Raw genomic sequence first — 16,605 nt, forward strand, 5'->3', positions numbered from 1 at the left:
CTGAAGTGAACTGAACTGAAAGGAATACTACGAACAGCTCTAAAAGCTAGCGTTTCCAAGACCCCATCGCTTACCCTTGGTAGGGGATGAGCTCCCTGTCCTTGGAGATAAATATGGATGCGCACTGAAAGGGATCGAGGTAGAGGGGATTCTAGCATTGGGTTGGACCGAGAGGCTCTGTGTCCCTGGGTCTCTGTCCCGGAGAGCTGTGTGCGAGCGAGGCACGAGCAATGAGAAGAGGAGTGGATCTGCTCTCCTAAGAATGTCGGTGCCGGGTGGGTTCAGAGGCGGGTGGGAAGCCAGGCCCCGCCCGGGACCGCCAGGCAGGGGTCCGGGAGTGGGGGCGGGGCGCGTCAGGGCCGCGGGCGACCGGACTGGGCAGGGGCGCGCGCGGCTGCCAGTAGGGGGCGCCTCGAGACCGAGGAACGCGCCGCCGAGCCTGACGTCAGCGCCCCGCTTGCTTGGGCTCCCGCTCTGGACTCGGCGCCAGTCCCGCTCGGCGCCGCGCCGCTTCGCTCCGGCTCTGGCTCGCCGTGGGCTCGGCTCGGGCTCCGGCGGCGGCGGCGGCGGCGCCCCCCCCGCGCCGGGCCCCGGGGCAGGCGGCGGCGCACCATGGCCCGCGCCCAGGCTCTCGTCCTGGCGCTCACCTTCCAGCTCTGCGCACCCGAGACCGAGACTCCGGCAGGTAAGTGCGCGTCGGTCGGACCCAGTTTGCCCCGCCGAGCCCCGGCTGCCGGTGGCGTATCTCCAAAGAAAGTGGGAGTGTTGGGTGACCGGACGTGGCGAGCTTGCTCCCGGTGTGTCTAGAGTGTTGATCGTGTGCTCAGGGGGTTGTGTGCCTGCGAATGTGTCCTGAGGGATGTGCAAGAAAAGGTGCTGTGTGTGCTGTGTGTCCACGAGTGTGTTGGGGTGAATGTTGTGTGCATCAAGGCATGGGGTGTGCGCCGAGTGTCGTGTCTGCCTCTGTGTAGTGTGTGTGTGGGGCCAAGTAGGATTTTATGTCTGTTGTGTGTCCATCCGAGTTCGGTTGTGTGGCAGGAGTTGCCTCGGCTGATGTGTTGCGTTTGTGGGCATCTGTGTGTGCCCTAGCCCGGAGTGCTGTTTCTTGTGTGTCCGAGAATGGCTTCTGTGTTTTGTGTTCTGCGTGTGGCGAAGAGTGCTCTGTGGATTCTGCCCGCGTGTGGAGCAGAGGACGCGTGTGCGATGTGTGTGCTTGTGAGATCCGTGTACGTGTGTGAAGGCGTGGGAACGGATCCGGAACGAGTGTGTCCGCGCGCCGTGTGCGCGATGTGTACGTGTGTCTGGGGCCGGTGGTGTGCTCCGCCGGGGGCTGCGTGGGTCCCAGCGAATGCCGAGTGTGCCGGGAATGCGTGTGTAGGAGCGTGTCTGGAGCGGATGTGAGTGTGTTCGTGCAAGCTGGCTGCGTGTCCAGGAATGTTGCGAGTGTGGTCCGCGCCTGGGCCACGGCTGAGTGTGTGCCCCGGGCCGGGGCCGCCCGAGGGGGCGGTGCAGGTTGTGTTGTGTGTGTGTCCCTCGGGTGTGCGCGTGGGGCGCGCGGGCCCCGGAACAAGTTGTCCTGGCGGCGCCCCGTTGCCTCCCCGGTCGGGCCGGGCCTGAGGCTTGGCAGCGAGGGATGGGGGCCCGGCGGCCGCCGACTCCGACATGTCGGGCTGTTTGTTGTTTCGCAAGTTCAGCGCGGCGCTGGCTGGTGGCGGATCCGAGACGGCGCCGGGTCTGCGGGGCGCCGGGGCCGGGGCCCGGAGGGCCCAGCGCGGGGTGGGGGCGGCCGCGGGGCGCGCCGGGGCCGGCGGGAGGGGAGGGCCGTGCGGCCGGGCGATCGTGCGGGGACCCGGCCGCGGCTGCACCCAGGCGGCGGGGCGGCGTGGGGGGTGCGTCCGGGTGGGCCGGGCCTGACTCTGGGCGGCCGGACGGCGCCCCCTCTGGTTGCGCGCGGGAGGCGCCGCGGACGCCGGGGTCTCCTGGGACACCCCCCTCCGTCGACTCCGCAACTTTGTGCGGCCTCCCCGCTGGCGGGGACGGCGGGGTGTGAGTGTACGCGTGTGAGCGTGTGTCTCGGTGCTTCTGGGTGCCGTGTGACCGCGCTGTCTCTCTGAGTGTGTTTCGGAGAGTGGAGTCTTTCGGAGGTGTGTTGTGTGTGTGTGTCTGTGTGTGAAGTTGTACGTGTGATCGCGTTTCTGAATGTGTGTATCCAGAGCTGTGGCTGTATATCCGTATGTGCTGTGGACCGTGTGTCGGCGGCGGCTGTGTGTGTTCATGTGTCTGTCCCCGCCTCCCCCACCCCCGATCCTACCCGGAGGCCTGGGATGCCACACTGGGGGCCCTCTCCTGCGGAGTTGCGTCTGATGGCCTTTCTGGGGCGGGGGTGGGCCTCAGCATCCCCGCCCCCTCTGGTTGGGCGGCTCCTGTCTGGTACCCGGGGCGCCCGAGTAACGGGGAGACGCCCCAGACGGGTTTCCGAGCCGAGACACAGGCAGAGCCACCTCGGCCCCAGGGAGCCTCCTTTAGGCCGCCGGTCTCCGAGAACTGGCCTCTCCGGATCGCATTTGCTGCCCTGCCGCCCCCTCCGGCCTCTCGGGCGGAGCTCCCAGAGTGCCCGCGGCCTCTCCCGCCACTGACTCTAAGGTCAGCCGGACCCTGCGACCCCAGGCCATCGCGCACAGCTTTAGCTTTGACACCTGAGCGCCAGAGAGGACCCCTAAGGCGACCTCCCTCCTTATCTTCCCCCAACCCTTACCCCTGTCCTGCAGCGACTTTGCCCCCTCCCCCACTCTGAGATCAAACCGAGGGTATTACATGCTTTCCCATCTTTACCTCCATCACCTTGATTCTGAGAACCCTCAGATGTGCCCCCCCCCCGCCCCTTCTAACAGGGGGGACTGTCCACGGCTGAGGTTGAGGACTGAGATCTTGAGCCAGTTGCTTCCATTCCTGGGCCCCGGTTTTCTGCTCTGTCCCACGGGCTTCATGATAAAGGTGTATGGTACTTGGTAGATTGCAAAGTAAGCCTGTCTGTGAGTGTCAAGGAACAAAAGACGGTTTTGAGGATGGCTACAGAGCCTCAGAGGCTGTGATTTGCAGCCAGGGGGACCTGGGTTCAAATTTGCCTCTGCCACTTGCTATCCTCATGTCCTTGGGCAAGTCATGTCTCTTCCACAGTTCCTGACACCTGTAGCTATTACTGTTGAGCTTCATTCAGAAGCCCTGAGTAGAAGGGGTATGATCTCCCCGCGTCCCCGAACTGGTTTGAGTCAGCCCAGCTCCCTGAAAGGGCCTCCTGAGTCCCCCCTCCCTCCAAAGGGTGGGTGGTGATGTCTCTGAGCCATGCAAATCTGGCAGTAATTTATTCCATTGCGTTCTAGCTCATTTTGTCCTTTTGGTTGCTGGCGCTGTGGACAGCAGGAATGAGGGAGAGGCTGCCCAGTGGTTTCAGGTTGGGCAATAAAGGCTTGTCTGGGCATCTGGCCCTTCTCCCTGGGTTGGGGGAGGGACTCAGCAGGAAGACGTGAGAGTGGCCACAGTGGGGGGTACTGAGCTCCTGGGCGGCTCCGGTGCCAGGGAAAATCCAGGGTGGATGCCCTGCTTCCAGGAGTGCCGCCGTCCTGCCATGCTTTCATCAGCTAAGCCAGACCAGGGTGGGGGGTGGCTGGTCACGCAGGACTGGGCTAGCTAGGGTTGTTGGGGCAGCCTCGTGCCCTCCTTTTTCTTTCAAAACCCTTCCCTCCTCCAAGTTGTTCTCCTGCATCCTGATGCACCCGACCCTTATGCTGTCTCAGGATCTCTCTCATCTGTCCCCTTCTCTCCATCCTTACCCATCTTGCATGTGCAGGCAGGCTCCAGCCTCTTCCTTCACCCTTCCCTCCATAGTGTCAGGGATCTTCCTAAAACACATTTGAAAGCCTGGTTTGAAACCTTTTGAAAGCTCACCATTACCTCCCAGTTAAGTCTCTTCCCCAGGTCCTCTTGCCTGCTCTGACCCCTGCCTGCCTGTCCAGTCCCATCAGCTTTGTGCTCTTTGCCTTCCATCCTATGCTCTGACCAGTTTAACCCACCTCCCAATACCCACTAAATGCCCATTGCCCTCCATCTTCTCTCTGGGCCTTTGGACAAGCTGTATTTTCTCCCCAGAACTCTCTAACTCCACCTCCTCATTGAGTGAATTCCTGCTCCTCCTTCAGGTTTTAGCTTAGACATCACCTCCTCTCTGAAGCCTTCCTTGGTTCCTCCCTCTTCTAGTCCAAGAAGGGAGGAGGGGGTTGATTGGATTTTTCGTAGCACTGTAATTATTGTAATTACAGTTTATTGGTCCTTTCTCCCTTAGAGACCTTGAGCTCTGTGGGGATAGGGACTGGGTATTTAGCTCATTTTTGGATCTTAACTGCTAGGTTCAAGGCCTGGCCTACTCCTGATGAGTAAATACACCAGGCAGGAAAGAATGAGTGATGTCCAGGGGGTCAAGTTCTGAGCTGGAGATGCCAGATGGGGGCGCACCAACTCCACTGAAAGTAGAGATTGAAGAAATAGGTTTCCCTCCAGGAATCTGGAAAATTCTGCTGGGGGGGATGGTGTTGTATGATAAGGCCGCACAGAGCGTGTCATCTGGGAACTGGGAGTTGGAGAGTTCATCTCTCTGCCGGGCAGCCCCCCGCCCCCCGCCGCTGTCCGCCACCCCCTCTCCCACAATCACCCTTGCCCCCCAGCGGCTAGCAGGGTCTGTTGTCACTCCTGTCTCAGCTCTTTGTCCTGGAGGCTCGGCAGTTGGTGAGACGCCTCAGAGTCCCAACCGTCACTGAGCGTCGGTCTGGGGAGGAGGGGGAGGGCCCTGTGGGGGGAGGGCGGGTGTTCCCTCAATCCTCTGTCCTCCTCTCAGCCTCTGTCCTGGCTGCCCCTGAACCCAGGAATTGGGGAGTGCTGCTCCCCGTGGTGACCCTGCAGGTGGGGTTTGGGCGGGGGCTGGGGGAGGTGTGTGTGGGTGTCACCCTGACATCTGGACAGTCAGAGTGTGTGTGTGTGTGTATTTGTATTTGTGTGTGGCTGTGATTGTATGATCATAGCCTGGGGCACAAGACGTATGTGTGGCTTCTCAGGGGGTCTGGCCATCTGGTCACCCTGTGTGGCAGGATCTGAATTCCGAGTCGGGAGGCGACCAGCTGCTCTGATCCTGGGGAGCCTGATGCTGGGTGTCCGGGTATCCATGTGTCAGATCCCTGGAGTTTGGGTGCAGAGCTGTTTGGGTGGGTGACGTCTCAGGATCTGGGCGTGGGTGTCCCAGGAGGAAGGATCAGGGTGTGTCAACATAAGAATATCCCAGTGTCTCTGGATCGGAGGTGGGTGTACCCCGGTGACTGGGAGTCCTCAGGTTAATGGGTGTGGGGGACTGTAGCTGCCTTGTGCCTGGCTGCGGGGCTGCCCAGATGCCTGGGTGTGGGTGCCCGCGTGTCTGGGTCTGGGGTATCTATGTATCCAGCAATGGGGTGCGCCTGTGTTGGAGTATCTAGGTGTTGGTGGGCTTGGCTGTAGGGTACCCTGTGGTCAGTGTGTCTAGGAGTATATTTAGGTGTCTGCATCTCCAGGAAAGGGGTGTGCGTGTTTGGGTGGGCAGGGTCCGTGTGGTTGTGCCCTGTTGTGGACCAGGGCCTGGGCCTGTGCCCACCCAGCCTGTGATGCTGCCTTCCAGGGGGCCGACCTCCTGATCTTCAGACAGCCCCCAGTGCCAGGGCCCTCTGGAGGAAGCCCCTGCGGTTCTGCTTCTCAATGGATGGTCACTAGAACTTTATCAAATGGTGGGAACGTTCTCTACCTGCACTCTCCGGTTTGGTGACTGCTTCTTCGCAGGTGGCTGTTGATTTGCTTATTTTTTGTCTACACTGGGTCTTTGTTTTGGTGCATGGACTCTTCATCGCGGCTTGCGGGCTTCTCTCTAGTTGCCTGGTGCTGATTTCTCTAGTTGCTCCAGGGCATGTGAAATCTTAATTCCCCAAGCAGGGATTGAACCCACATTCTCTGCATCGGAAGGCAGATTCTCAACCACTGAGCCAGCGGGCAAGTCCCTGGCTATTAGATTTTAATTTAAATGAACATTCAGTCCCTCAGTCTCACCCCCAGATTTTGAGTCCTCAAGAGTCGCCTCTTGCTAGTAACTATTGTATTGGTCAGGTTGTGTATTGGTCAAGAGCATCTCCATCACAGCAAAAAACTCCATGTACATTGTTGGTCTAGAGGTTCAAGGCCTACAGCATCTTTAGTGAGGCCTGGACACCTCACCAAGTGGACGGACTGTCACTTTGTGGCCACTGAAGAAGGCTTTTCCGAATCCACATCCCCTTCTCTGCAGCCCCTTCATTCCATGCTTGGACCATTGTAGCGGCCCCCGCGTTGGTCTCCGTTCTGTCGTCTGCCTGCTTCTACCATCCTGGGATCTGAATGGCCTCTCAGGCAGACATAGGATGCTGACACTCCCTTGCTCTAAGCTGAAGGCTCTCGAGCGCCCAGGGACCAAAGCCTGAGATGGCAGAGAAGACCCCGTACGACCCAGTCCCTGCTCTCCGTGACGGCTTTGTGTTTATACCTCTCCTCCCCTGACCCCGCTCCGCCCTGTCCGCCTTTGGCTCCAGGCTCACCAGGCCAGTGTTGATCCCAGAACCCACCAGGCCCTTTCACACCTCTCTTCCTTTGCACATGCTGTGCCTTCTGCCAAGAATGCCCTTCCCACCTGCCTCAGTTCCTGGAAGCCTGCCTTCTTGCTCAGCTTTCAGAGTTCAGCTCTGATGTCACTTCCCCAGGGAAGCCTTCTCAGACCCTTTCCGGCACGGTTGACCAGGTTTCTCCCACAGTGCACATGATTCAGTGGGCTGCAGCCTTTCCCATCTCCTTGCCCACTAGGCTGGGAGGAAGGGCTGGGTCAGTGGTGAAGAATCCGCCTGCGATGCAGAAGACACAGAAGATGTGGGTTCTGTCCCTGGGTCAGCAAGATCCCCTGGAGAGGAGCATGGCAACCCACTCCAGTATTCTTGCCTGGAGAATCCCATGGACAGAGGAGCCTGGCAGGCTACAGTCCATAGGGTTGCAAAGAGTTGGACATGACTGAAACTGCTGAGCACGCACACATGCACGCATATGGGAGGGGAGGAAGGATTGGGAGAGGGAAATTGGGAAGGCGTGTTGAGATGTTTGATGGGCAAGATCACAGCCAGGGATGGAATGACAGCTTGGGGTGGGGAACCATGAGGGGGGATGGGAGATAACCTGCAATAAAGCTATATCGGGGGGATAGGGACAGCTGGGAATGAGGGGACAGGTGGTGTTGGGGGGACAGCTGAGGGTGGGGGAATAGATGGGGGATGGCTAGAAGGGGAAGTGGGACAGCTGAGGGACAAAAGGTGACAACTGGAAAGTATGAGAAACCTCTTTGGACAGGATGGGGGGGTCTCATCTGAGAGGGTGGGCCATGCATTGCTCTGGATGTGTGCATGTGGGTGTTTCTGCGTGTGTGTGTGTGTACCTAGAGTGTAGTGGTGAAGTGTGGCTTAGGAACCACACCATCTAGGTTCTGATCCTGGCTCTCCCACTGCTAGCCACGTATCCCTTGGGCAAGTTGCTTGACCTCTCTGACCCTTTAGTGTTCTCATCTGTGAGAGGAGAGATGATAATGGAACATACTGCATGGGACTGCGGTGAGGATGTCTTTTATACACGTACGTATATAGTTTAGAACAGGTTCTGGCATGTGGTAAGCCCTGGGTGTGCTAAACTGTTATTAAGTGTGTGTGTGTGTGTGGAACAGCATCCTATGTGCTCAGAAAAGCTTGTTTTTGGCTTCTGATGAAATCCAGGCTTGGGAGGGGGGATGGTGGCGGGGCAGCTGGAGGGAGGATCCAGGTTCACTGGGTCTGGGAAGCCTCTCGCCCGCTTCCCTCCCTGTTCATCCCACTTCCCACCCACCCGGTGCCAGGGCCTAATCCAATAGGTGTCCCTCTCTGTCTCTCTCTTCCCCTGCCCCGCACTGCCCAGCCCCGGGCTGGGGGCCAGGGGATGTGCTTTAATTGTCCAAAAGCTTTTCAGCAGAATCTGAATTCATTGTTTGCCTGCCAGCGAGCTGGGGCCCTGCTCAGATAGAAATACCTGGACCGTGTGCTCAGTTCTGGCTGCCCGCCCCGTGAGTGGTGGTGGCTTCATCCTGTGCCCTTGGAGAGTCAGTGGGGTGGAAGATGCTGGGGATGGGAGATGAGAGAGGGGGAAGCCCGCAGGGTGGATGGGGTCTCAGCCCCCAACCCGTAGGGTGGCCAACCCAGCCTGGCAGAGCTGTAGACGGAAGGGTTTTCTGGGGTCTGGGCTCCCCTGCTGTCCAGATCATCATGGGAGGCATGTGCCACCTCTTGACCCCACGCTAAGAACTGCCCTGCATCACAGCCCTGGACTGCTCTGGCTGTGTGCTCTCTGGGGCTCCTGGACCCATCTCCTCAGGGCTAGGCCACTATATTTCATCCATGCATGGCTCCGCATCTCAGCCCTACGCTGCGTGGCTGCACTCTGTGAGTTTCCGTGCTGCATGGACTGTGTGGACTTGCGTGCGTGTCTGTTTGCTCCATCTGCAGGGTCCCGCTGGGCTGTGTGCTGTCGTCGCGCTGCCTTTTGTGTCTCTGCGGCTCTCTTCTGTGTCTCCCTGTGCTGCATGACTGTCGGGCGACAGTGAGTGTCAGGCTTGTGGCCTCTCCTGGAATCGGGCATGGTCCCTGGCCACACATCCCTGGACTGTGCCAACAGATGGCGCGCTACCACGACACTGCCTCTGCGTCACGTGGCCTCTGTAGGTGTTGCCTGGTCGCCGTGGGCATCTGTACTGCATCGGGGATGGGCGGGAACAGCCTGTCTGCGGTCCCCCGTCCTGCTGTCCCGGGACAGCATCCCGTGCCAGCACGGCACGTCTGTCCCGTTGCTTCACTGCGCTGCGCCTTCTCCTGGGCCGGCCCTGCACCCTGCCTCACTGCTGCTCTAAAGCCGCCCCTGTGTTATTTCGGCCTTTCCCTGTAGAGCCACTGAGGTGTCAGCCGCTGTCCTTCCCGGGGTTCTGTAGGCAGCCCCAGATGAGCAGCAACGTCTTTGCTTCAAGCGGCTTCACTGCAGGTTTCTTCTGACTCCCACTGCATGCTGCCTGAAGTTGGGAGTGAAACTGCAGCTCGAGGCCACGTTGCTGGGCTCTGGACTGGTGTGGGTTTTTACCTGCATTACCTTTGCAAGCACCGGGTGATGCATTTGTGCCCTGCACGCCTTCACTGCCCTGGGCCTCTGCCTTGCACTGTACCTGGTCACCTGTTCGGGCGCTCTACTGGGTTTCAAGATCCAGAGCGTTTGCACCGAATTCCCTGTTCCATCCGGTGTCTTCACGACATTCCATTTCGGTGCCACTTTCTCGTCCTGCTCTCGAGTCTACACTTTCTGTGCTCCTTGGGACTGTGTGGAGTACCCAGCACTTCCTTCTGCACTGCACAATGTCCTTCTCTTTGCCAAATCTCTCTGTGTTAAGCCTGCCTCCTCTAGACATCCTTTGGGTGAGAATTTATGAACCGCCTGTTATGTGCCAAGCCTAATGAAGCTTAGGCAGACCCCCTTGGTGTTCTTCTATACACCTATCCCTTGGGGCCCAATGCCAGCCCAGTGTAACCCTAAGTGACTCACTGGTGCACCGTACCTCCGAGCAGCTCTGGGTCCTGGGCACGATGGATGGGGCACCTCTCCACTGCGTCACGGCACCGGCCAGTCCTGCGTGCTGTGTCTGGTGCCGTGTGAGGCCTGTGCACCCTGGCTCTGCCCCCATGCCCTGTGTAACTGCATTCCGCCTTGGCGCAGCGTGGAACTGCTGCCCTGCAGCCCAACACCCACACTGGGGTCACGCAGTCCTCTCTCTCCATGGGACCATTAGCAATCCACGTCTTTGCACTGCACGTGTTCATTCATGCACAGCCCTCTGCCTCTCTACTCTGCACTTAAAAAAAATTATTTTAAAATATTTTGGCCACGCCACGTGGCATGTGGGGTCTTAGTTCTCTGACCAGGGATCAAACCCACATCCCCTGCATGGGAAGGGTGGGGTCTTAAGCACTGGACTGCACTGTGGTTTTCTGTGACACAGGGTGTCTGCACTACCGGAGTCCATGGACTCTTTGCCTACTGAACCTCTGCACAGAACAGCCCTCCCTTCAGCCCTTTGCCTCTGGAGTCCAACCTTGCCCCATGTCTTCCCCTTCAGTTCAGTTCAGTCGCTCAGTTGTGTCTGACTGTTTGCGACCCCATCGACTGCAGCTAGGCTTCCCTGTCCATCACCAGCTCCCGGAGCTTACTCAAACTCATGTCTATTGAGTTGGTGATGCTATCCAACTATCTCATCCTCTGTCATCCCCTTCTCCTCCTGCCTTCAATCTTTCCCAGCATCAAAGTCTTTTCCAGTGAATCAGTTCACATCAGGTGGCCAAAGTATTGGAGTTTCAGCTTCAGCATCAGTCCTTCCAATGAATATTCAGAACTGATTTCCTTTAGGATGGACTGGTTGGATCTCCTTGCAGTCTAAGGGACTCTCAAAAGTCTTCTCCAACATCATAGTTCAAAAGCATCAGTTCTTCAGTGCTCAGCTTTCTTTATAGTCCAACTCTCACATCCATACATGACTACTAGAAAAACCATAGCCTTGACTAGACAGAACTTTGTTGGCAAAGTAATGTCTCTGCTTTTTAATATGCTGTCTAGGTTGGTCATAGCTTTTCTTCCAAGGAGCAAGCGTCTTTTAGTTTCATTTCTTCCCCTTACATTAACAATATGACAGCCCTGCTGTTAATTTCGGGGCTTGCTGTGCTTTTGACTCAGGAGTTGGGGAGTAGGTCTAGCCGAAGTTTCCTCTGCTATAGCTGACTTCCTTCTCTTCTCAGTAGAGATGGAAGGATGCTGGCACCGTTGGGTTCTGTATTGGCTCCGTAGGGGGTAAAGCTCAGCTTTCTCACCCTGTGTCCTGGCCCTGGGTAATCTTCTTGGTTGCAGCTCTGCTGGATGCTGTGTGATTAGAAAGTGGGCATATTGCTGCCAGCCCTGCCCTTGATTAATCAGTCACCAATTATTTAGGGCTCTGGAGAGCGGCACCAGGGAGCCCTAGCTGAGGTCTGGCTGTGTTGATCTGGGCCAGGAGAGCAGTGAAGTGGGCTGGGCCAGGTTTCTGGACTGGAGTCATGGTCTTTGAGTCTGGGTGAGGTTGGTCAGGATCAGAAGAAGTTTTGATATTTATATAAAATGGAATATTCAGTTCAATCGCTCAGTCATGTCCGGCTCTGCGATCCCATGTACTGCAGCATGCCAGGCTTCCCTGTCCATCACCAACTCCCGGAGCTTGCTGAAGCTCATGTCCATTGAGTCAGTGATATCATCCAACCATCTCATCCTCTGTCATCCCCTTCTCCTCCTGCGTTCAATCATTCCCAGGGTCTTTTCCAATGAGATATTAATCAGCTATAAAAAGGAACAAATTTGAGTCAGTTGAACTGGGGTGGATGAATCTAGAGCCTGTTATGCAGAGTGAAGTAAGTCAGAAAGAGAAAAATAAATATCTTATATTAATGTATATATAAGGAATCTAGAATAATGGTACTGACGAACCTATCCTCAGGGCAGGAATAGAGACAGATGTAGAGGGTGGACTTGTGGACTTAGTAGAGGAAGGAGCGGGTGGGATGAACTGAGAGAGTAGCACTGAAATATATAAATCACCATGTGTAAAATTGATAGCTAGTGGGAAGTTGCTTTATAACACAGGGAGCTCAGCCTGGTGCTCTGTGATGACCTAGAGGGGTGGGATGGTGGGGGGAGGCAGATTCAAGAGGGAGGGATGTGTTAATATGTATACTTATGACTGATTCATGTTGTGGTACAGCAGAAAGCAACACAACTTTATAAAGCAGTTATCCTTCAATTAAAAATAAATTAGAGAAAAAGCAACCGGCTGGGATGGTGCAGTCAGTAAGTCCAGCCTTGGTTGGTATTCTACTGTGCACAGGGCTTGGGGATGGTGTTCAAAGGCAAAAGAGACCTCAAGAAGGGAGGAGGTGGAGGTTAGACAGGCCTGAGATGGAGCTATTGTTGGGATGGAGAACATGGGATGGGGCTAGGTTGGGCAAGAATGTCCAAGGGTGAGTCTGTGTTGGTTCTAGGGTTGTGTTGGGCTACCCAGAAAGGGGGGGTGGCTTCAGATGATGGCATGAACCAGTGTCATCCTTGGGGCTGTATCTGAGTTCCCCAGGCCGGGTTGGGGCTATGCCAGGGGTAGGGTATGAGGCCAACCCCTACAGTTGAAATCCGTCGGGAGGAGTTTTGTTTCTCCTGGGGCCATCCCTTGGGAACTGAATGTTCTATTGACAAACCAAAGGGAACAAAAATCTCATTGCAAACAGACTCTGTTTACCTAGGGTCTTTGGAAAACACTGATGCTGGCTGGCAGCCGTAGTTGGCACAGAGCGCCATTGCCTGTCTGGTGGGGAGGAAGTCTGGTGCTTCCATGTTTGTGGTGCCCACACGCACAGGCGCACATGCACACACATGCACCGTTCGCCTCTACCCACCGCGTACGCTCACCTCCCCTTAGGTACACACTTGCTGCCGACTGTACCCCTATATCTCTGCAAGTAAACAAGTGCCTACATACCCACAACTTCACAGCACACTGCCTGGGAGACTCACACTTTGAGACCCGTGCTCCGCCTCACACACCTGTCCCCTGTAGCATCTCTCTGCCCTCAAGTTATTCTTGCCCACATGCATGCTCACACAACTGGCATCAGAATTCTAGAGATGGAACAGCCTTAGAACTCACCTAGATGTTCATTCTCATTTCATAGGTGAGCAAGTGGGGCTTCAGAGAGGGCAAGCCACCTGCCCAAGGTCACACAGGGAGTTAGAGGCTCAGCGGGAATTAGATCCAGGCCTCCTGCCTCCCAGTCGAGTGCTCACAAGTCAGTACCAGGCCATCACACACTCTCACCGCTATGTACACGTGTGTGCCTGCACACACACACACACACACAAGTCTGTACATGGAAATACATGCATATGGAGGGGTGGAGACCCCCTCCTACACTCTGATTCCTCTTGCAGAGGTTGCTTTGCCCCTTACATCACCCCATCCAGAGCCCAGCCGGATGTGGATAAACCATCATCCTCCCTTCCCAAATTGTGGCTGACGGTTGCCTGAGCAACCGCCTGCCAGATTGGGGAGATTAGCTGAGGAATGTAGCTGGGCCAGTTTGAGCTGAGGCTGGGGGAGCTGTTGGGGGTCCTGGGTTGATTCAGCCCACCTCTCAGGGAGGCCCTGGCAGAGATGCTGTACGCACAGAGGGGTCTGGTTTTCTCCCGGCCCCAGCTGAGACTCTGTCCCCAAGGCATGGATGAGGCTGGGGGAAGAGAGTGTGAGCATTTGAGCATGTGTGTGTGTGTGTATGTGTGTGTATGTGTGCGTGAGCGCGCGTGCGCATTGTGCATCTCTGCTGGTGGGCTTGGAACTGTGCTGTTTGTGTCCAGGATGGGAACTTGAGGTCCCTTCCTCACCGGTCTCTGACATCTGGCTCCAGACCCCTTGTTGACTTATCCCACTTCTGACCCTATAATGCCCTCTGGAGAAGCCCCCTGCCTTCCTCATGGCTTATAGCAGGTGTCTCCAACCTCCAGGATCTAGTGCCTGATGGTCTGAGGTGGAGCTGATGTAATAATAATAGAAATAAAGTACACAATAAATGTAATGTACTTGAATCATTTCAAAACCATTGCCGCTCCCACCCTCCCGCCCTGTCTAGAAAAATTGTCTTCCACCAAACTGGTCCCTGGTCCCAAAAAGGCTGAGGACCGCTGTCTGATAGGATGTATCACACTGTCTCATCAGAATCCAGGAGCTTCTCTGCTCCAATATGAATTGTGTCTTCCCCACTCAGAACGAGGCCAGACCTCTCACTCTGGCACTTGGCTCTCCTAGATCTGGCCTCAGCCTCCTGCCCACCAGTCTCATCTCCCATTGCTTTGGCCAGTCTGGGTTCCTCTCTGTGTCCCAGATGAACATGTTACCCACTACCTTCCTTTGCTGCTGCTGGGCCCTTTGCCTCAAATGCCCCTCTCCATCTCTGCTGGCCACAGTGACTCCCATCCTTCCAGGCTCTGCTCATGTGCCCACCTCCAGGAAACCACCCCCCTGCACCTGCCTTCCTCCCCCGACCACCCCCCCCCCGCCGACCGTCCCCGCCGCCGTGGCCTCTTCTCTGTTTTGCCTCATTCCCTCACCTCCACTCTGATTAGGAAGTCCTTGGAGGCAGAGCCGAGTCTTAACCATCCTCGTGCCTTCACTGGTGCCAACCGGGGCCTGCTTTATATTCTCGGTGAATGAACGCCCTGTGAATGGAACTGAATTGGCACATGTGGCCAGTCTTCTTGAATGAAGATAGATGGCTTAAATCCCAGCTTCTCAGACTTAAGATGTGGCCTGGGGCAAGCCACCTCCTCCTCCCTGTGCCTTGACGTCCATCTGTAAAATAGGAGTAATCATAGTACCTACCTTGCGAGTTACTTTGAGGGATAGTAGTGTTAGGTAGTTAGAATAGGGAAAAGGAGTCCAAAATGGCAGCGGCTAAAAGGCCTGGAAGGGGAAAGCGGCGAAAATAGAACAAAGGAAGGTCCGAGGACCGGAGTGAGAACCTCAGGTAAAACAAACAACGCTCCTGCCTAAGCCCAATTTGCATAGAACAGGCCCAGGGACAGAGAAACATATAAAAAGAGGAGCCAAAGCCGCCTTCTCTCGCGTGTGCGCGAGATGGGGCACTCTTCTCTTCGCGTCTTTGGATCGACGTGCCCTCGCCTCGAAGATGGATTTTCCTGCTATTATCTAAATAAATAGAGCTATAACACTGATTTATTTAAGAGCCATAACACGGTCTGTCCTCCGAGAGCTGCGACCCGCCGAGGGGGCTTCAGTGTCCGTCACTCCAAATTTTTGTTGTGACGAGACCAAGAGCCGAGGAGCAGACACTCGCGTGACAGCAGCACGGCCGGTCCTGGTGGTGGGGGCAGCCCTCCTGTGGTGGCGTTGATGTGTGTGTGCATGTCCGGGCCCCAGTCTGGGTCGATGGAGCCGAGAGGGATTTCCTGACTGGTCTTGCTGTCGATGCAAAGTCTGATCTATTTTCTTCCCTCTGGGCTGGGGGCCCCCAGCAGGAGTTGGGTCTCTAGCAGAATTGGGGGCCTGGCTTTGGTACTCTTAGCTCCTGAGCCATCCAGACTGGAGGTGATGGGGGCTTTCGCCAGGATCTGGGAGGGCAGACTGTTCCCATCCCAGGGTGAGCTGGGGACCAGGTCAGGGTGGGGCTCTCCTCGGAGAGCCTGGCCCCAAGTTTGTTACCCTCTAAGGATGATGGCTGCAGTGGGCCTGGCCCAGAAACTCAGGACTGGGGATGGACACGGGACAGGGAGAGGAATCCTTCTGCCGCTGGAAGGGGATGCTCTGGGTGGTGACAGTCAGCTGGGGTCAGTCAGCCTGGTGGGTCAACTGTTGGAGTTGCTTGATAGCAGTCAGGGGTCACTCTGGCCGTGGTCGGCTGGTCTGAGGTCAGGCAGTCAGTCTGGTCGAAGTCAGATGGTCTGGTGGTCATCTGGATGGGGCCCTTGCCTCAGGTCTGTCTGTTTGGGTGTCACTGACCTGGGTCAGGCAGTCTGAAGGTTACCCTGGCTAAGGTCAGACAGTCTGGGGGTCCCTCTGACCAGGTCACTTAGTCTGGGAGTCCTGACAGCTCACGTGGCCTGGCCTGGCTTAGAGTGGATGGGAGGAAGCAAAGGGGCTGGCATTCTCAGGCTCGCCCTAGGGCCACGGGTGACACGTCTGGGACAGCTGCCTTGTTACTTTCCCAGATCCTGGGAAAAGCAGCACTCTAGATTCTGGGGCCCCCTTTATGGCAATTCATCTGGCTCAGGGAGGCCTTGGCTAAAACCCTCAGGCACAGACTCAGCTCAGGGTAGATGAGCTGAGTCTCCTGTCTCCTCCTCCAGCTGTCTCCCCCTCCAGGAAGTCCTCCCTGACCATCTCTACTGGTCATGTTCTCTCTGTGTGCTGTGCTATGGATCATTTTCTACGGGGAGAGCCAAGGCCTCCCCAGCACAGATGGGGTTAAAACCTACCTTCCATAGGCTACAGGGTACATGCTGACCAGAGTTCTTCACACAGAGAGGCAAAGTGCTCAGCCAAGGTCCCGCCCCAGCTCTGAAGTGAGGCTTCTATTATTTTGTCCCATCCACTCTGTACCAGCCTCATGTCCCCTTTATTTTACACTCTGATGGGGTCTGTGAAGAGGAAAGGGAGACTCCCCCCTCAACAGCGGTGAGCCTGTGTGTGCCTGGCTGTGCAGGTCAGCTCAAGATGCTGCTTCACGTGGTCTCAGACAGCCTGGAGAGGTCCCTGCTGCAGAGGGAACAGCAGAGCCTCCTGAAGGTCAGGTCACCAGCCGTGTGTGCAGCTGCCCACTGCTGTGCCTGGCACGTGGCACGCACTCCCTGTTACTCTCTGCTTCTCATCCCTCCTCT

General features: G+C 56.6%; 1 protein-coding gene across 2 annotated transcripts in view; it reads left to right on the plus strand.

Moving 5' to 3' along the window:
• Positions 1 to 494: 494 nt before the first annotated feature.
• PTPRU (protein tyrosine phosphatase receptor type U) overlaps positions 495 to 16,605 on the plus strand; it is an 88,805-nt gene continuing 72,694 nt past the window's right edge. For both annotated transcript variants that reach the window (XM_065930243.1, XM_065930242.1), the window contains exon 1: positions 495 to 685. In XM_065930243.1, the coding sequence (XP_065786315.1) occupies positions 613 to 685 (73 nt within the window). In that variant the 5' untranslated portion in view covers positions 495 to 612. The remainder of the gene's footprint in view (positions 686 to 16,605) is intronic.

Source organism: Muntiacus reevesi, chromosome 3 (assembly GCF_963930625.1).
Source record: "Muntiacus reevesi chromosome 3, mMunRee1.1, whole genome shotgun sequence".
In the NCBI taxonomy this organism is placed as follows: domain Eukaryota; kingdom Metazoa; phylum Chordata; class Mammalia; order Artiodactyla; family Cervidae; genus Muntiacus; species Muntiacus reevesi.